Source organism: Tachypleus tridentatus, chromosome 13 (genome assembly GCF_004210375.1).
Source record: "Tachypleus tridentatus isolate NWPU-2018 chromosome 13, ASM421037v1, whole genome shotgun sequence".
Taxonomy (NCBI): Eukaryota; Metazoa; Arthropoda; class Merostomata; order Xiphosura; family Limulidae; genus Tachypleus; species Tachypleus tridentatus.
In genome coordinates this window covers 149,446,291-149,468,933 of record NC_134837.1, presented here as the reverse complement: position 1 = coordinate 149,468,933, position 22,643 = coordinate 149,446,291, and the positions used below count along the sequence as shown (strand labels likewise).

Sequence of the window (22,643 nt, the reverse complement as noted above, 5' to 3'; positions counted from 1 at the left end):
TAACAATGCCGTTAAGCAAGTGCAAGAGATATTTCATCTTTGGAATTCTAAAACCTTTGTCTAAATTCATATCTATTTTGTGCAAGAAAGGGTTGCTACAAAGCCTTATGAAAAGCAATCAGTTTGTGGTGGACTTACAATATCTACATAATGCCAAACAATGATTACATTATGATTTCATATTGGCTGTGGTTGTCACATGAAAAGATGATCTGCATATTCAAAATAATTTTACTGTAATGTATTCAACTATTTACTTTCATACACAATAGCTTATTTCATTGTGATAATGAGATTTATTTTGAATCATACATTGGTGGAATTTGGAAAACAAGATGTTTTGCATGACTTGAAACACAATCTTTCTGTAAAGTCATAGGTGTAGACAAAATTTTTTTTGATTAAATTTGCAGTCCATGATTATATTGTTAAAGAAAATTTCTTTTCTTGGGTTTTCATTTTGTACTGGTGTACCACTTTATAGTTAGAATGCCACAGGCTTAGCAGATTTGTTTGTATGTTTAAAGGATTTAAAAAAGAAGTAACTATTTAAAGTCTTAGGAGGAAGAGCTATAGTTTCATTTTCCCTCAGAGTGAGTGAAGTGTGGGTGCAATTATTCTAAAATTATCACAAATTTCAGTGTTTATAGTTGATTATGTATAAATCAAAAGCTTAGTAAAATCTTTGATTACCAATAAATATAAAAATTTATATAAGCTAAGATACTCTCTGCTTTCTGAATATTTCTTACAATTTTCACATAAAAAGATATGAATGGACAACCAAGAGTACATGTATAAAATACAGAGAAATTTGTGTGTAAAAATCAGTCACACAATGCTTGTCTGAATTGTTGTTTAAGATGATGTTGCATAACACTTGTGGAGGAACATGTGATGTCATTCATCAAACAATTTACCATTATTAAAATAACCACAAACATAAATATTTCTTAATATAGTTTTTTTTTCTGCTTTGACTATTAGTTTATGATTTATTTTGCTTACATAGCACATATGTTGCATTTTGTCAAGATAGCCTTCTTCTTATTGGTGGGGCAATGGTAATCCACAGTTTGATTCTCAACAGTGGACAAAGCACAGAGAGCCAACTGTGGAGCTTTATGTTAAAATAAACCTTTTAAATTGGCTTGTGACCATTACATAAGGCAACTGAAAGAATTGTAACCAATAACAGAATCTAGAAGTTTTGAAGAACACATTGATATTTCAAATTTACTCACACTACTTAATTAATACAACTTTAACTTGTAATATGGTTATAAAGGGTAATAAACTTCAGAACATAGTTGAAGCTACAGAAAATAAGTTCAAATAAGAACATCACAATTTGGTAGCAAACAGTAAAATGTTGCATTTTTATTCGTAAAAGAATAACTGACTTACTGTATAAACTATCATCAAATATTGAATTAAGTAAGCATCATCAGAAAAAAAAAATAAAGTGACTGACCAATATTACATTCAAATATACTAATAACAGGTATTTAAGTAACAAAAAGAAAGTCAAATAACATAAGCACTTTCAAACAGTGAATTTCTTTTATTTACCCTTAAGAAGGAAAGTCCATATTTTAAATGTGATTGATACATTGGATTTCTTATTCAACACCAACTTTTTTTTTGAAAGCTTTAGAATGTTGTGAGTGTTAGAGTTAAGACCACAAATTGCATACACATGGTGATTCTAAGATAAATACAAAAAGAAAACAAAAGAAGGATCTATGATAACTTGTTTCAGGCTTTGGGATAATGATTCAATTTCCCCAACTTTTTATCCCCCCATTCAAATTTGCTTTCTTCTCCAGGCTTGTAGCAATCCTTCTTGTAAACAATGATAATGTATCTCATCAGTGAATCCTTTGGCCAGAAACACATGAAGCTCTATAAGCACTGTTAAAAAAAAGAATTCACACCTATGTATAACTCATTGTCTTCAGAGTGCATTTTACCAATGACAAAAGTCTGGTGGTTAGAGTACCCAACTATTAACCTGACAATTTTGAAATGTCCTTTGACATTTCCATGATGATGGAATAGAATGATGAAACTTCAAAGAGCATAGTCAACACTACAAAATATGTGTGTGTGGGTTTCCAAAAACAAATAAATGTGGACCTCTTCTTCTACACAAAAAAATGAAGTGATTTACTTGAAAGTCAAGTGCTAATAAAAATATTAGAGGATAATGAATGTTTTTAAAATATTAGGGTGGTTGATCAACACATTTGCCCAAGTTTCATTTTGAAAGCACCTATTTCAGTTCATTTTGAACAGCAAGACTTAGGAACTTTGATGATCTTTACTGTATTTCATTGAGTCATTTTATCACAATTAAATTCAGCTAAAACCTCTGGACAAAAAGTTACCAATGGTAGTTACCATTTTTTTGCCTTGACTTTCTTTGAAAACTAATCCTTTCTAGCTAAAACAAAGAATTAATTTCACTAGCTCGAAGAACTAACCTCGAAAAGTTGCATAATTTTATATCTTGTGCCTCAGCTCCTCATCTAGTGTTCCATGCAACCTTCACATTCCCAAAACATAATTGGAAATATGTATACTGGAAACTCTCATCATCCTTTACTTTCTGCATCTAACCTTTACAAATGCATAGCCTTGTGATGAGTACAATGGATAAAATGCAGATTTATTTCTGTTAGGTACAGGGTGAGCAGATGCCATACTTTTTGGTAGTTTGTCTCACTGTCCTGAGAAACGTTCCCAAGAGGTGCAAAATATCTTAGTTTTATGATAAAGACATGAAGCTGTCAATCACATCAAATCACTAGTGTAATAAACCTACTTAACTTTCTCAAAATTTCTACCTGTGCATGTTGAGAAATCTAGGTCTGTGCACATTGTTTATTTAGTAGTATTGTAGTTGATTTTTTTAAAGTTGGAGGATGTGTGTCTATCACCAAATAAAGTAATTTAATTATTTCAAAAACAATGCCAATTCTAATACACTTGGAAATAGTGTGGAACAGTATAGTGTATTTCAAGTAAAGTAGTCTAATTATTTTAAATTTGTAATAACCATTTTGAAATTAGGGGCAAGGGCTGGGCTGTTCCAGTTTTTTTTATTTGGAAATCTAGACACTTTACTTTGTCATGAACGATCTTTGCTAATACTTAGAAATTAAGAGCCAAAGAAAAATAAACAAAATTTTGAAAGGTTCATGAAAATTTATTTGCTGTAATGACCTTCTGTTATTGATGAAGATTAATTCCTTAAAACTTATCACATCAAATGAACTAAATATTTGGCTCTAAATCATGACATTGTACTAAAATATATAAACTTAGGTTGACAGGTTGAAAGAAGAAGATTGGCCACAAAATTGACTGGAAAACCCATGGTAATTAACTGCCTTTCTTCAAGGTAATTACTTTAAATTTTGTGCTTTTATCTTGCCAAATTGCTTCGTAATCCAGAAGGTCAAATGCATTAATTTAGTTTCATTTAAAAGAACATAACAATAAACACACAGATTATAACAAAACTATTGATCACAAGTACATAATTTATAAAGAAAATTTATTTTATTATTTATATATTATATATATCTGGACAGAATGAGAGTAAAATAAATTTACTGATTAAAAGAAAAGGAAGAAGTACACAATTTGTGGTCCCCTTTAAAGCTGAGTTCTTGAGTTACCTCTTTGTCATTTTGAGAAGCTTTCTTATATAGTAACAAACAATATTTTTTGAACAACTCCATCAGTATCATCATTTGAATATTTCAATCCTAAAGGCTAAATGCAATGAATGTTTACTTCACAAAATGAGATTACATGAGCAAACCTATTTGTTAAATTTGCAACACATAACAGCAAATGTTAACCAGCAAATGCTTATGCTACAAAACAATTTATAAGCAGTTGTTCACAAGAATAATACAAAATACTGATGTTCAACAAATTATGAGGTTTAATTTCTATGAACAAAAAGTAGAAAGAAACTTTTTATTCAAAAAGACATCATACATAGCAGTAGTTCTCTAATAAGATATATACCACATGGTCCTACTAAAACTGAACTCCACATTTTAGCACACAGAAAGATATGCAAAATAGCTCACAACTCTGGAAAAATGAAAAATCTAAAACCTTTTGACATTGTAAATAATAATGGCATGTTATTTCTCTGTACTTGAAACAAATCATTACTTTATACATTATTTAACATTTTTTCTCTTAGTAAAAAGTAAAGTTTTTCATGTTTTAATCTAATATAAAATACAGCTTGATTTTTTCTTTCTGATAAACAATATTTATTTAATATTATGGTATACATAAAGCAGCATTATGGAATGTTTTATTTAAAACTACAAATAAACATGCCACCACTGCAAGTATGTATACATATGTTTTGTACATGATCATTTGAGCATGTTAAAACATTACATAATTCAAAACGTATAAATACTCATATTCTATAAAAATTAAGAACACTTAATTAATCTATTGTTAAATGTTTTGTTTTAATGAAATATTTTTATAAAACTGTTATTTTTAGGTTAATCTTTGTACACAATGTTTAATTACACAAAATTGGTATTTATATTGGAAACAATTAACGTGTTTTTCATTCAAATACTTTAATACAGAAACAAAAATTAAATGATATTAAATAATGATTACAAAAAAATATAAAGTAAACATTTATACAGATCGAAAAAAGGATAAGGACACAGACCGAATAAAAATGGGAAAGACACAAAAGTAACGTTTAGTGTTTTTTTTTACAATCATTTTTGATTCAGCTAAATTAATTTTGCCATAAACAAAGTTAAAGTATTGTTTGTTTAAAACATGTATTTTAAACTCCAATAACAAATTATAAAATAGTTGCATATAAAAAAAACATTAGAAATTATACAGAATTGAGATAAGGAAGAACATAGTTTAGAAGGTTCAAGTATAAACTTGTTTATAAAAGATTAGAATAATAAAAAAACAAATGCCAATTTCTATCAAAATAGGCATAGCTAAAATATCTGTGTGTGTGTGTGTGTGTGTGTGTGTGTGTACATATAATAGATAAATATGTGACAGGAAGCTGTAAAATGTTTATGGGTTATAAACAATTTAATTAATTGTACTACAACAATCAACCAAAATATTTTACAGTTTTAATGGTTCAAATTGTTAGGACTGTTAGAATACCATACAATTATTTTATTCTGGCAACTATGTTATTAAATGTAGTGAACTATACAGTCTTCTCAACCATAAAATAATTGTCTGATATAAGGCACTTGTATCAAAAATGTAATTTTCTAAAACATTCTAAGATAATATTTGGAATTTGTGAGACAAGAACAGAATTAGATTTCTATGTAGTATTCTCAACACATTTTTAAACGTTTTACTGATATTTTCAACATTTTATCCCTACTAAAAAGTCACTTTCTTTTACTTGCTGTACAAAAGACTGGGACTACATTTAACAGCTCTATTTTTTCAAGTGTAGAATGGTGTGAAGTATCAAAGCTTATCAGTGACTATGTATATTAAATATACAAGAAATAAACCTTTACTAAGAAATCTGAGAATTTACAACAGAAATGATTTATTTTTAAAAAATTACCTCTTAATTACATTATTTAATTATCTATAGTGAAATATTACTAAAGTCAATACTTTTATAATATTAATTTCCACAGTTTGATGTCTGTTGTTTTTTAATCAATAAAAAAATTAACTTGTCCTTTTTTAATACTAAAAGTGTTTACAGAACAATACAAGTACAATAAAATAGTTTTCCTATTTAGAAGAAACAGCAGGTACCAGCTGCTATGCACAGATATAATTAGTTTAATACTAACATAACACAAAATAAGTTGGATTATTGCCCTCTAAGGAAAACTGAAATTTAACTAAAAAAAGGTGTAACAAAAATTGTTACTTTTTAAGAAAAAACAAAAAAATAACATGAGAGATTACTTTAAGCCCTGAAAAACTTTTTAATATTCTGACCAACAAATCAATAATGATTAAAGTAAATATAAAATATTAGAGATTCAGTCCAGAAAAATAAAACATTCAGTTCTGAACAACATCACTTAGGCATAACGTACACAAACAAGTTCGATTTTAGATCTTTTCAGACATTTCTTTTTTGGCCAGTAAACTGGATAATTGATTCTAAACAAGAGATTGCCTACTCCTTCACTGTTTAATCCTAATTGTTCTTTGTTTATTCATATTACTCAACATCAGACTAATATATGATGTTAACAAGTCATCCATCTTGTAACCCTGAAAAATACAAATTGAACTTTAATTAGTTCTTTTTTTTTTTCCAAATTTGTACTAATATTAAACTTACACCACAAAAACAAATTCACATAATGACATCAGACTAATATATGATGTTAACAAGTCATCCATCTTGTAACCCTGAAAAATACAAATTGAACTTTTTTTTTTTTTTCCAAATTTGTACTAATATTAAACTTACACCACAAAAACAAATTCGCATAATGGGGTATGGACTGAAAATATGTCCATAAGTTACATATGTGAAAATTTGGAAAATTTAGTGTTTCTTGACTCTGTTTTTTTTTACTGAATTCCAAAATGTGTTTTCATAATTTCAAACACTATGATTTAATAAATATTTTGGGAATTACTGGTTTTCATGAATCATATATGATAAGTTGATGTCTGATGGTCATTAACCCTTCCATTACAGACTGAGTGGAATCCACTAAAGTATCTATGAAAGTATTTGTACCATGATTTTTGATAATGTATGCATATATGTTCACAACACTTTTTAGGGTATTGGTAAACGTTACAAGGTTTTCATACACAGTAGATCAGATTTTGAATTAAGTATTATGATTTTTTTAACTAAAGATTTTTTTATAAAACTTTTTCTTTCAGAATGTTGACTATCTAACATACAGAATAATTTTCATTTTAAGATTAAAAATACTTTTATGCATCAGAAAATCTTCAGATTTTTACATCTGAGATCTTTACAATCTCCAGATAATTATCAACTATTTATAAAAAAAACTATTTTATTTGTTATTTTAACCATTAAACCAAAATCTCTGTACATGTTCAGTAGATTTGACCGTTCTTGTAACCACCAAAAAAAAAAAGAAAATAATTATCAATTAAGCTTTTTTTTTTGTTCTGATGACCACAGATTATAACTCAAAAACACAAAAGTTTAGTCTAAATAGTTTAAATGTCATAACAATATAAATTTATATATTTATTATTTTTATTATATTGATCTTTGGCCTTTACTGGCTAACATTAAGAAGTTACAATGATGAGACATGTGCACTGATGTTATTGTGTCAAATAATATAAGACTGACCTTTACAAAGTGGCCTGTCTTGGCTATGTTTTAGTGGACTAGTATTTTGTAGATATGTCAGTTGTAATACACTATATATGTATATACATTATTACTATTTACATAAAAATTCTTAAACTTATTTTTCTTAAAACATAGAATGGTAAATAAATAAGTATTGCAAACAATTACATACTCCAGTTACAATAACCTTTGTATTTGTTTACTGCTTGCAGGTTACTGACCATTTTAAAATTTTGCACATGGGGAATGTAAAATGAAATATTTTTTGATTTTTATATATACATTTGAAATAACCAAAAAATCATAAATAACCATATCTATATCATAGAATTCCACTATAATTTATTAAGTCTAGTGACCAAGCTGAATTTCAGTCTAAAAAATATGAAATTTTAAGCAGACTAAAGACTGAACTTATCACTTCACAGTTTTGTCTTAACAAAAAGAGAGGAATCTATTATATTTGAAAATGGCTGAGAAAGCCACTAGGGGAACATTCTGAGCTTAGGATTGTTTATTTACAGGTTATAGACAGAAGTAAGTGTACATAAGGGAGCATTTCCAAAAATGGAAAGAGGTGAATGAGGCCACTGTGTTTGATTCAGTACAAGAGCAATATCTCAGCAAATAGAAAATACAAGAGGTTATTATTTTATATTTTGACATGTAAATACTAATAATTTGAGTTCTTAATTCATAAGAAACTATAGACTTTATATTTTGATAGCATAATCATCTATTTTGAACTAGTGGTGCATTCAACACACCATCCATGTGACACACAAAAATCAGTGCTTAGGTGTGTTTTTTTTATTTATTATGTACTTTTATATTAATAAATTACGTAATACATATACTAAAATTTGAATTATAATCTACTATTTGATACCAAAGTTAAAAACATGAATTCCTAAAATAGTCATTGAATTAAATTTTGAATGCAAGTGAATAAATAAAATGACATGGCCTTTGACCCATGACTAAAGGAAGACCTGTTTCAATAGGGTTAGACTTCCAATATTGTACACACTTTCTCTCTTTTGTTCTGTAATTATTTTTTTATCATTAACCCTGTATTTAGCACTATAATTCTACAAACTGGAGGGTTTATTTTGTAATTAATACAATATGTTACATCTGCCAAGTACCACCACTGTTACAAATATACAAAAAATCCAACAAACAATTAGAACATTTCTTTTATCACCCCTGAGTAATCCTAAAGAGGATTTTCTGAATAAATTCTACACAATGGTGTTTGTCGAAAAGAAAACCCATAAACAGGAAATAGATTAAAGAAATTTTAAAAATGCAGTTTAATCTGTCAATAAGTAAATCTTCAAGACAATATATTGACCAATCACTTTATATATATACATATATAAATTAAGTAACTGAAATTACCAGAGGAGTTTCACACAAGAGTTTGTTCCCTCGCACCAAGTTGCCAATGGTCATATGAAAATAGGTGTTCCCACTGCTCCAATTTGAAATGCGAGTAAATGGGTGGGTGACTAGGATGTCCTAGAGAAATCAAAAATGTTATGTCATTAAACTCATAAAAAATATGATACAAAGCAGTTATGAGAATAAAATTCACTGTTGTTGTCTTAATTTATAATTTAGTGATATGAAAAACAATGTTTATTATCTCTTTAAGGGCAACAACATTCTTATATTTTGGCAAGATATAACAAAACAGCATTATATAAAATTATAACTGTGCAGGTGATGCATGAATTGATTAAGGAATCTAGTATATAATGAGGATAAAATAAGTAGCAGACAGAACATTAAAATAAACAACAGTTAATAACTACCTATTCCCCTTCTTTTCCTTTACGAATATAAATGTGTTAATAAATAAAAGTTACAAATAAATAACTAAAAACAAAGAGATTTTCTGACAAATTGTAAAGCATTAACAAAAAATAAGATTTCTGAAGTCTATTAATAAACAAAAAACATTAAATTAATAAATCCAAGTTAGACTTGTGACATTTTTTTACATATAGTTGCTTAGCTTTGTTTCTTAAAACATAATACCAGACAATTATAAGAAATTGCTTAATATTGATAACCTTCTTAAATAATAGAAAAGAATATAATAATTATAAAAAATCCTCAAATGCAATTTTTATTAACTGAGGTTGAAACCTGAATATATTTATGGATTCTGATATACTCAAAACTAGAAACACAAACTATTCTGAATGCTTTTCCAGATGTCCATAAAAAGAACAGTAGTATAACTAAGGAAGCGGATGATATTGCAGCATTTAGGATTATTTTTTCATTTTATGTGGCTGGGTGAAGCAGTTTTTCTGAATATGAGAGAGGCGAGAAAAAGGGATATATTAACTGCATCTTTACAGGAAGGTAATTTCTGTTTACTGCTAATAATAAAAAGGTTAAAGAAGAGAAAACCATGTACACATTGAAGAAGTATTCATAAAGTTCTAAAATGTATCAAAAGTCTTGTCCAGATATATATAAGGTCAGGCACAAAATAAATTTTAGTATAAATGTACAAATGGTGGGAGAACCATACAAGTATGTTATCATCCAGCTGAGTTGATGAGCTCTAACACTGAGTGACAACCTAACTGGCAATGCTATACAGTATCTGTATCATCCTGAAAATCTCTAAAAAAACGAGTAAAGAATAACATGACCCAATTCATCAGTTATAATAACAGACACATTAGTAACAGTTATTTCACACAGTCAGTTATCACATGATCTCTCTCTTACAACTTACTAGACAAAATTTTAACTGTCAAAGTAAGATAACTGTTTATAAACTCCACATTCTGTATTCATGTGTAAACAGTACCTTCTCACTCTAAGTGCAAATGTTCCTGTGATTATAAGATTATATTTAAAGTTTCATTCATATTTTATCATCCTTCATATGAAAATTCATTTTAAAAAGAAAGCCTACTATTGTATAGATGTATTTTTATGAACCCAAGTTACCTTCATATGAATAAGCTATGATGGCTAGAAACAAAAGAATACTGTTCCTTCAAAGACATTCCCATACTATTTCTATGAAAATATGTCAAAACCAAATATCCTGAAATATAAGTTTTTTTCTGTAATTCATAAACACAAAAAACAAACAAACTGGAACACCATCACAATAAAATGATAATAGTGCTTAATAATTGGGAAAAACTGGCCTTACAAGTTCCAGACATATGCTTTTACTGAATTTACTATAACTATACACAATTAAGTTGATAATTTAAAATATTTTAAAAATGTGTTAATATATATTACTTTGAAAGAAACATATCTCACTTGAACAAAAATGTTATTATTTACCTTGGAATCTGGATCAATTAAAGTGACTCCATGTTTGTTAATAGCAATAAGCAGTTGGTCTGGAAAACTGGGGTCAGTTGTTTGCTGTGTAATAAAAAAAATCCCTCTTATTTCATTTATAATAATAATAATAGAGCCTGTCCACATATGTGTTACCACCATAGCTCCAAAGAGAAAGAATCTAAAGACCTGAAACTTTGAATGCATGCATACTAAAGGGGTTCTGTTGAAAAAAAAATTATCAAAAATATGTAAAATTAGCCAAAACGTTGGGGGAATAAAAAGGGACATCTTTTACAAAAAAAAAAGTCAATACATTTCTTACTCAGTCAAAAGTAATACAGAGAGAAACATACCCATGAGGACCTCCCAGAACCAATGAAAGAGACCATCAAAATACAACAAAAGGTTTCAATAAACAAATTTTTGGAAATGATATCAAACAAAATAGTTAAAGAATTTTGGTGCATGAAAAGATGACAGAGCAGAACATGTTTAATTTTCCTCATATTTGTACAATTTGAGGATGACAGGTATCAGACTGTACACAAACATCAAAAAATGTCATATTTACAAAATTTGAGTAGGTAATTTTTCATTCTAATTTTTTTTTAATTTGGGAAGTAATGCTGGCTGCAGGAATGACTAGACAAAAAATGAGAAAATAAAGTTGTAATTATTTTCCATCTATATTAGTGGAAAAAGAGAAAATAAGAAAAAATTAGAATGTAAAAGTTAAAATTAATAGTATTGCTTTCAAAACCTTGATTTAAATTAAGTCTGGGAAAATGTTGCAAACAAAATAGCAGAAAAATACTGATGATTCTGCAATAAGAGTTCAAACAAAAATATAAAAAGTGTATAAACAAAATAAATTTTTTTAATATAGGTTCAAAATACACAGACAGACACATTCAACCAGTAAGATATCCACATTATAGTTTGAGCAAAGCCTGGTACTTTGGCTAGTTTCTTAATAATTTGAGGTTCTAACAAATAGATACACTTTTCTTGAGTTCTTTGTTGCAAATTAAAAAAACAGGAACATTATGTTGTTTGTCAACAATATTCAACAGAATAAAACTGTAATTATACATAAAAAATGTTTGTGTTTTCTTTCTTCCAAGATATTTTCTTTTTATCTTACAGATGTACTTATCTTTTTTTTATTTACTTAATAATCACTTTAGCCATTTTATGAAAATCAGTTGCAAATATTTTTAGGATTAGAACACTTTGTAAAACAATACAACTCAAAACCATACTAAGTAGTGCCATTATTTGTAATTCTGATAAAGAAGAACTAGTCCTTGTACATTTTTGAACCATACAGATCATTGATTTTTTTGCATTGCAAATCAGCTTGGTACAAAACTCAAACAGTGAAAGTATACTCAAATTTGTAAGACAAAAATTCAATTATTCAATTGTAAAAGAATTAATGACAAATTCCTATTAGTTAAAAATGTTCAATATATTAATACACTTTTTACAGTTTGATAATTCCAAATTAACATGTTTTCTTCTTGTCAATTCCTTAACTGTTATTTCATGATCGTACTTTGAAAATAAATGATATGAGGTACGACAGAGCAATTAATATTTTAGTAAATTCATTTTTGTTATTTTAATTTATCAGCAAAATTTATTTAGTGCTTACTTACACTTTTTGATATTGATTGGATAATTTGAATACTAAATGAAATATTTACTAAAAACAAAATAAGAACAACATTTGACCATAAAACTACTGTAGCACCACAAAAATAAATAACTGGGGAAAGTAATTTAACCTATACAATTTAAGTACAAGGCTTTGCTGTGTTCTGTTTAACTACTTATTACATAAACATAACTTCTATACATATTAAATGGAAAATGAAAGATACATATAAATTTAATTTTTAAATTACATATGGAACAATATTGTTCTAATAAAGTTCAAAATTAAAAATAAATTGTACTCAGAGTTAAGGCACAATTTCCTACCTTTACTTCAAAAAAGGCAGAACCAAATGTAGGCCACTTGTATATTATTTTCAAAAAGTTAATTTTGGCTTCTTCTGGTTTCATTCCTGAGTCTTGGTTGAATGCAGCAACAATTGCCTGAAAAGAAATTTTTGCATTTACAGTTGTCAAGCCAACCATATGATCATTAAACCCTGAATGCAGCTGTGTGAAGGTTTTAAATATAATTAAATATGAATCTCCTTTAAACAGAAACACTTGTAAAAATAATTTTTAGAAAAACATGTATATTGATTAGCCTTGTACCTTAATTCATAATGTGCCTAATTCCAGAAAACAGAACATAATCAGATTAACAATTATAATTTAGAACTGAATATAAGACATTAACATACACTTCTCAAAACTGAAAGTTTCTAAAGTGACAAAATTCTTAAAAATGTAGTTCATATTAACAAGTCTGCATAAATCTCCAGTTACAAGACTTGTTTATTATGAAACAGAGTTACATAAATACATTATTGCATAAAACAAACTTGTTTCTGTCAAAAGGATGGAGAAAAATTATTTCAAGGCAAACTTTAAGTATGTATTATATATTTTAGGTGAATTTTAGAGTATTTATTAATGTTAAATGTTGAAATGTTCAGTTTTCTTAGTCCATTTTGGTAATACACTACTTCACTTTGAAATCCTGTTCATACCACTGACTGAATTTGTGAAATGTGTGTTTTAATAAAATACTCTTAGAATTATTTCATGCGGCCAATGGAACAGAAGTTAGTTGGAATCAAAAGGAACTTTTAAAGATATCTGTCACTGAATTGGTTAGAAAGGTTTAATAAAGGAAACTATGACAGTCAAAGTTTATACTGAAACAACATTAGCATTACTTTTAAATTCAAAAAGTTAAAATTAATATATATATATATTATAACCATACAATATTCAAGCCATAAACTAAAACACATTAACATTTTTTTTTAAATATGCTGCACATTAAAAAAAAAGGAATTTTATGGTACAAGCTACAAGATGGGATTATAAAATGTATCCTAGGTTTAGGAGGTGACTGACGAAGTAGGAGCCACATTGCAGTGGAGATACACAGTCTATCAGTCTTAACCACTAGTTACATTTTATTACATTAGTAGCAATATAATTACTATAACCAGCTTGTTAGGCAAAATTATAGTTTAAATTTAATATGTCTAGTTAAGGCTATTAAACTTCATAAAGTTTGAACAATGCAATGAAGGTGCAACATAGTCAGCGACCATTCACATACATTTCACAAATTTTAGTGAAATTAAATAAATAATTTACATCCTGGTTGTGCCAAACATGCTCGCCCTTTCAGCCATGGGGGTGTTATAATGTGATGGTCAATCCCACTATTCGTTGGTAAAAGAGTAGCCCAAGAGTTGGTGGTGGGTAGTGATGACTAGCTACCTTCCCTCTAGTCTTACACTGCTAAATTAGGGACGTCTAGCACAGATAGCCCTCAAGTAGCTTTGTGCGAAATTCCAAAACAAACAAAAATTAAATAATTTATATCTAAATGAAGTTAAATGAATAAACAAAATCATGTTTTTTTCTGTTTTTTTTTAAAAAATGTGTAGCATATTTAAAAAAAAATTCATGTTAATGTGTTTTGGTTCATGACTTAAATATTTTATGGTTGGGATTTGCTGTTTTTAATGCAGTCCTTCCTCATGATTTTGTTTATTCATTTAGGTTCATTTGGATGTAATTAATTAATTTCACTATATATCCATGTTTAGTGAGTACAACTAATCCCAAAACAAAGGACAAGTGAATTCATATTTATTTTGAAGTTGATGTAACAAAAACTTGAAGTCACGCTTAACAGTTTTGATGAACAAGTTATGATTAACACTTATTGAGTTGTAATGAGTACAGCAGCTATAATAGTGTAGAACTGTAAGATATAAAGCAGCTATACTAATATAAAAACTGTATGTCATAGAGTAACTACTATAATATTATATGCAAGATATACAGTATTAAACTAATAGAGAAGTGTAAGACATACAGAAATGAGACTAATGGTAAGTGTGAATATACATCTCAGTGTTAAGTAATATTGTATCATTACATCTGTAGGTAATAAAAAATGTTTAAACAGAAATATGTACAAGAATCTCTAACTTACCCTTTTCCAATCATTAAGAGACTGTTTTTTGATCAGATCTGCAGGAACTAACTCTCTGAGCATAGTTCTATAATAGTAAAGAAACTACTGAAATATCAAACTTTTTTTTTGTTATTACATAAACATTTTAAGTTACAATTATTTCTAATGTTCAAAGTAAATTTTGTGGGTAAGGCTTTCAACTAGATATTTAATTTTTGATTTATTTTCTACATTAACAATGAAAACTTGAGAGAAAAGATTTTGTACATTTATGTAAAAATATACCTACAGTTCAATATAGCTATGATTGTACAAAAAAGCATCACAATGTGAGTTAAGTTTGCAAGTCTTTGTATAATATAATCAGTTCATGAAAAACCTATGTAGTTTTAGAATAAAGAATAACTGAGTGCTCTGAATTTCTTTACATTGTCTGCAATAGAAAAATCATGTTAAGTAATTTGTGATGATGAGTTGCAAGCTCTATTTGTTGGCCTGAAGATGACCCAAGAAGGTAGAAACATTATCCAGTACTTTGTATTATCAAGACAGCTGGTATGGATATCAAAACTTTAGTTTAAATAATCATGTTAATAATTATTTTTTGAAATTATGACACCTAACAAATAAAGTATTTCAAGTTTTATATAAAAAACATATTATAATAAATAATAAATAATAAAATGTTTGCAATGATAGTTTTAAAATTGATAGAAATAATCAGTTTATCAAATTTATACCACAATTTAGTAAATGTGTTATATACAACTTACGGAATAACAGGCAATTCTTTTTTACTGTCTCCAAACCTGACTCTATAGATAAGAGCAGCAAGGCGTGATGCCTCCTCTAAGGTACATTTGTGGTAGCCACGAAGAAGCTTGGGAAGTTCCTGTGAAGTAAAATACAGAATATCACACATACACATATTCAAACTAATAAAAAGGAAAGTGCAACTGAGCAGAAATCAGTAAATAGTACATTTCTTTTACAAAAAGTGAGGTAGATGTGCAAGGAATCACATCTGAAATAATTAGTTTGTAAAATCTAAAAACACACACACGTGTATATATATATGCATAACAGTTAGAGAGGATGCTTTCTATTAATAAAAAATATAAAAATCAGATTATGATACACAATATTGAAATTAATATATTAATATAAAAACAAAAGTTTTTATATGTAAAGCACAGAAAAATACACATGCACTTAAACAGATGACAAAATATTTAACTCTTACCTTTTTGTCAATAATGGCCACTTTGGTCATCTATATCTTGTAACAAAACAAGTAAAAGATAAAGAAAAGTTTAAACTGATTTCTATCAATTACAGATTAATTTGGTTGTGATCAATAACTTTAGAGTCCTTTAGCACCAGGATGACAACTCTTTGAAAAGTTAGTTTATAGCAATTTCTAGGCTGGTTATTCCTCTTGGACAATCAAGTCTGAGGATTTTCTCAAAGGACCAAAATAGCTATATTTCAAAATTGAAAGTATTTTTTGTAATATAGTTTGTTTTTTGAAGAAACAAACTGAATAAACTAAAATTACTAGATACATTACCTAATTTTATTCTTACAAACTTGAAACAAGTATTTTTTTGGAAAATGGTTTCAATTACCAGGAAAAAAATCTAGAATATAAGCATAATTATAGATCAATTTGGAAATGAAATTAAGCCTTAGGTTATGCTTTGGCAACGTTTTGAGTAATTTTGGAATGATTAATTCAACAATTATACAATTTGAAATATTTGTTTTCTATGTTATTTCAAGTGAAACATTTTACAATAGAGTACACAGCCATTAAATTAATGGCTGTTGAATGAAACAAAAAGTCATGACATAATATTTTGAATACTTGTATACAATTCAAGATAATGAAGGTGTACACATAGCTACAAATATACAAGTAATAAAAAAAAAACAAGTAGAATGGTAACAGCATTTGGTTAATTGAACTTTCTGTCTGAGATACATAATTGCATATTGTAATAATGTCAAAAAATTAAACATATAGATAGTAGTAATATATCAATCATAAATATGGATTACAAATAAACTACACCCCATAATCCTTGGTTTCAGTTTTTTAAATATTACAGTATTGTTAAGCTCTACCTGGTGGTAATGGAAAATTATATCAGCATTCTTGTCTTTTCCAGGCACAGTGTTGGTCCACAATTTCTTCATGAAGAAAACCTGGTAAGTGAACTGTGGCATGGCTCCTTTATGAATAATTAATATGGAAAATAATTAAGTTCTGTTAAAGGTATTTTTTAAGAACTTCATTTAATATTTAATTTTTAAACTATGCTTACATAATTTTCCAGTCTTGTGAAATTGAAAGTAACAAGGATTTTAAAAATACTGCTCCATCTCATTATCCAGAAATATAGTTTAGAAGTCCTTTGTTCTGTCATATCATGCCATTTTATGATCTTTTAAACAAATGTGTGTTGGTTTCCTTTTAATTTTATGAACAAAATATGATTTTTTTTCAAATACAACATAGCAGTTTTTAAACTCAAAATAAGTAGGATATCATTTATTTTGTTTTCTATAAATCTTTACAAATGCATGCTATAATTTCACTTTACTAAATTTTTTAGTTATATATTATTAAAATTAAGTCAAATTTGTGAACCAAAGTAACAAATTTCAAGTAAAGATATAAAAGTGGAAGTTTCAGAAATAGTAAACAGTTGATGTATTTATAAAAAGAAAAAATTACCCTCAGTTGCAGGTTGAACAAAAGTAATTTTGAATTTATTTTAGATATACATTAAAACAAAACTAAAGAAAATGTTTAAAACTCAAATAAATTTCAGTAAAGTTAAAAAGTGGAAGTTTCAGAAATAGTAAGCAATTATCTTAATCTTAAAAAACAAAAAATAAATTACCATCTTTTGTAGGTCGAGCTTTTCGGATCCAGTCAGTCAGATGTCGTACAAAGTCGAAGAAGAAATCTCCTTCTGGCACACTAATAACTGTGGAGACAGTACCAGTCAACTTTCTAATGGCAGCTACAGCTTCAAGAAGAATAGTGTGGTTGGCAGTGTGTCAATGTGACACAGAGATGAACAGAGGGTGGGAAAGGAAGAGACAGTCCTACAGGAAAGAAAGTGTTAATCTAAACAGGAGGAAGGCAGTGGATTAGACCTATGTTTCCCTTTAGTAAGGATACTGAAGATTATCTAAATACCTTAGAGGGATAACCATGCCAATCCCATAAAAGATGGTGTTCTTTACAGAAGTAAAAGTGTTAGTGATATGAAAGCAGAAATGTGAAGTTGAGATAACATAACCTCAGCAAGAATACTAAGCAGCAATGACTATCAAATTAATTAAATAATAAATACCATAAAATAACTAAAATATTCTGAAACAGCTTTTATAAGATAAATGATAAATGTAAAACAACTTTCAAACCATTGAATAAAAATAAAATTATATGTAAAAAAATTAAATTATTAAAATAAATCTGATGTTCTTAAAATATGCATCAAGTTTTATACATGGAATGAATAAAAAACCAAAACATACACTTGCATATCTTGTATGGTGGCTTAAGAAAACAAACCTTTATCAGCTATTTTTACAAATAAACTGAAGCCTTCAGCTGAGTAAAGATTGAGTCGTTGAGCTATGTTATGGCAAAAGTCTTTGGCCCTTGTGCTTGAATCAACTTCAAATGCCTACAAAGTATACACAACTGTGTAAGAACATAATTAAAATTTTGGAAATAAATTAAAAATGTTAAAATGTATTAAAGCTGTTATTTAATGACTTAAATGTAAAGTTGATAGAAATCATGTGAAACTTAGTAGATATGGCATAGAAATTTATTGGTTTTGCCTTTTTGTACCTTTATATATATATACAGGGAGTGAACAAAAAGTGCTCCCCTCCTGCAAAATGTTAATTTTTTAAATCTTTTATTAGATAATAGAATATCTAATAAACAATACAACAATTGTTTTTTATTGAAAGTAACAAGAATTTTAGAAAAACTTAGTAGATATGGCATAGAAATTTATTGGTTTTGCCTTTTTGTACCTTTATATATATATATACAGGGAGTGAACAAAAAGTGCTCCCCTCCTGCAAAATGTTAATTTTTTAAATCTTTTATTAGATAATAGAATATCTAATAAACAATACAACAATTGTTTTTTATTGAAAGTAACAAGAATTTTAGAAATACTGCTCCATCTTGTTATCCAGAAATATAGTTTAGAAGTTCTTTGTTCTGTCATATCATGCATCTTATGATCTTTATAACAACTGTCTCATTTTTTTTTTCCATTCTGTAATGATGGAGTTTCAACAAACACCAATTGTTTTAAGTATCAATTACATATTTACTTAAGGCTGGGTTATTCACACAGATTTTTTTTTGTAGCTATATATATATCAAAACCACATTTATGAGTTATGATACTGACCCTCCTTATTATTTAACATTTCTGAAAAAGAATAGCTTCTTAAATGGTTGGATTGATAACCTTTTGAAGAGATGAAAACAGATATTAAGTGGGACATAACCCAGACCCTACCTACTGCTGGCACATCAACCATTCCTATTTTAGAGGAATCATTTCAATTTTTAACACCAGACTACACTATTATAATTGCACTGTTTAAATTCCAATTTAATTTTTGTTTTGTGGGTTTGAAATAACATAGCTACTAAATTTGTCGTGGAAGTTACATGAAAGAAAAAAAACTGTTCAGATCACTGTCACTCGAGCATTTGTATTCCTAAAGTTGTATTCAAAGCACTCAACTGATTTTGTATTGCTGAAAGAAAAATATTAGCCAAGATATTATATGGATAATCAGTTCATTAAGAGCCATTTTAATTTCATCACAAAGATGTTGAAATGAAAGCCACCTAACATAAAGGGATAAAAGAGTAACGAAGAAGTAAAGACAAAAACAGCCATCAAGTTTACTTGAAGGATAAATGTGAAAATGAGGAAAAATATCACCTACAAGTGAAATGAAATAAAAACCAAAACTTCAACCACAACAATTACAAACTGTATATGTCCTGACATAAAACACAAACAGAAATAAGCTTCTAGATAAAAAGATCTTGTCATCTTCAGAACTGAAACATTTGACTTTAAAAGGAATATATAATTAACTTGTGGAAAAATGATAATGATGGAATATGACAAAGAAAAGTAATAGAAATAAGCATTAACAGAAAATTTCCTTTTCATACACTCACCTCATCAGTATCATCAGGAAAATAAACTTTATGGAAGATTTGGGTAGTTTTGTGTTGTATAGCTTCTACTTCCACAAGATGGGGTGGATATCTTCTCTGTCCAGTTCTTTTTTTTTTAATGCAAAATAAACCAAAATAAACTAGCTGTGTGTACCCTCCTTTATTTCACTAAAATATTTTATCATATTAAAAATGAATTTATGATACTTTTCTACCACAGAAAGTATTCATAAAAGTTTACATACAACTCACAGGAAACTGATAACAGAATTATACTACTTTAGGAGTTATTTCCACATTCTCTCACCTCCTCTCCCTTTGTAGTAATAATTTTTTGTACCTAAATTTGTAAAAAATGGAACGTAAAATTCAGTTGTAAAGGTACAGATACAGGAACATTCATTTTGGATATAACGTTTGATGAAATGTTTGGGAAACTAAAATACTCAATTTTCAAATAATCTTTATAGTAGGACAACACAATTTGTGTTCAAATTTATGTCACATTTTACAAACAAACTAAACTTTCCAGATAGGTAAAAATTATTTGATTACATTAATGAGAAACCAAAACCTGTAACTACTTGACACCACAAAATATGTTCTGTGATTTTAGTCTTGTGAAATAAAACACTTTTGTTTCTTTTCTTTTTATCAAGAATGAAATTTTTTGCAGGCATTCCAAAATGGTAAAAGCTGTAAATTTAGTAATGATGATTTACCCTACAAATTTAAATGAACTTAAAATACAATTTAAAAGTACAATTTAATCTCACAGAAGATTATCAGTCTCCATTCCTTTGTCTTTATGTACTTATAGTTTTGACTTCAGTTACCATGTAACTATGCCACTATTAATATTATTTTAACATTATAAACAGTAACTGAACATACATGGGGTCAGGTACAATAGATGAACCTCATACTGGAAAATAAATGTTGAGTATAATAAATTTATTAAGTATATTTACACTGAATGTGTCAAGCTTTTATTTAGTAACATATAAAAGTCTCTTGTACATAAAAAACAGGTGTATTATAAATTTATTTGTACTCAAGTTATATATGTGAATTGCCAATGTCTGTTTGACTAAGAATCTGACAAGTTGTAGTACAAGGTGATGTTCATGTAAAAAATGATATATGTTTGTACATCATACAATTTGCATATTGTATTTGCATATCCTCTAAAATATATGTACAGTTTTTTTTCAGTATTCCTGAACATTGTATCTGGTATCTACTTTCATCTACTAAGAACTGTCACTAAACCAGAAATGTAGGGTGAAATGAATAGTTAATAATGCTGAAACCAAATACACATTGAATGACACTGTGTAAAAGATTGTGGCATGAACACTTTGACCCCAGTTGTGAATACAGGGTTAAGAAGAGTATACCATTTTCCTGTAAAATGCATAATTAACCCATTTACTCTTTAGGTGGACAGACTATGGCAACATCAGGTTCTTTTAAATTGACACCTTATACACTCTGCAAATAATCTCATGACTTCAAGCTTTTGATGTTGTCTCTTCTTTCTATTTATGCAGATTTTTGTATAACAATAAACAAGCTGGGTTTGAGGATATTTACATTAAGTCTCATGAAACAAAAGAAGAGAGAGAGAACAAACTAGCTACACCTAAGCATATATTTAATGATAATTTAAAGTGAACAGATTTCCAATGTTTTATGCATTATGCAGTTGAGATAAATAGAAAGTTTTAAATTCATATTCATTTGGTGAATGCCAAAAAATAAAACAAGTCTGACAAAAGAAAGGTACAAACAACAACAAACAGGGATAGCTAAGGTTGAAGAACTGATAGGAAAAAATTAGAAACTGTTATACCATATACTATCATTGATTAACAAGCATGAAAGACATTGATATCTAATGTATCCACAATGAGAATGAATTCAACAAATGTAGTTTCAGCATTTGTAAAGGACATTATCATATGGTATCAAAAAACAAGTGATAAAAGTAGATCATTAATCATAGTAAAGAAGAAATGATAATGACAACATAAAATGAACAAACATAGTGTTATTGTAAACTTGACAAAAAATAAGCTTGAAGAAGGAGAAAGTCCCTTTAGTGACTAAAGTTGAAAGTACAAAACCTTAACAAAAAAGCAACAAGAATATAAAAAGATGTCAAATGGACTACTAGAAATGATATGTTTCTCACTGATTTTGATATACAATTTTTCAAATTTATATAAACAAGACATGTTGAACAAAAAGTGTATTTTTTGTGTCATGAAGAATCAGGCTGCAACCAGTAGTATGAAGAGGGGCTAAGCACATAGGCTAAATATTTTGGGATGCTGATTAATGTTTGGTAAAGATCAAGCATGATGTATGTAATGTAAGTAAGGAACAATTTTCAATATTTATTAACACATCTCAGATTATAATTGCAATTTAAAGAATTATTATGGCTACCTAGATAAGAGTAAGATGAAAAAATTATTTGTGTTATCTTGTCTGTTTTGTATATGACAGAAATGAATTTTCTGCATGAAAACATTAAAATCTTTGAGCTGGAGAAGAAAATATTA

General features: G+C 27.9%; 1 protein-coding gene across 4 annotated transcripts in view; it reads right to left on the bottom strand.

The window, feature by feature from the left end:
* Positions 1-1,544: 1,544 nt before the first annotated feature.
* ck (unconventional myosin-VIIa ck) overlaps positions 1,545-22,643 on the bottom strand; it is a 129,913-nt gene continuing 108,814 nt past the window's right edge. For 2 of the 4 annotated variants that reach the window (XM_076484705.1, XM_076484706.1), the window contains exons 38-47: positions 20,074-20,179; positions 18,418-18,532; positions 17,738-17,824; positions 16,956-17,062; positions 15,602-15,720; positions 14,847-14,913; positions 12,692-12,808; positions 10,703-10,786; positions 8,777-8,896; positions 1,545-6,291 (exon numbers count right to left, since the gene is read on the bottom strand). In XM_076484705.1, coding sequence (XP_076340820.1) covers positions 6,202-6,291; positions 8,777-8,896; positions 10,703-10,786; positions 12,692-12,808; positions 14,847-14,913; positions 15,602-15,720; positions 16,956-17,062; positions 17,738-17,824; positions 18,418-18,532; positions 20,074-20,179 — 1,012 coding nt within the window. In that variant the 3' untranslated portion in view covers positions 1,545-6,201. The other 2 variants (XM_076484707.1, XM_076484708.1) reach the window with 2 other exon arrangements.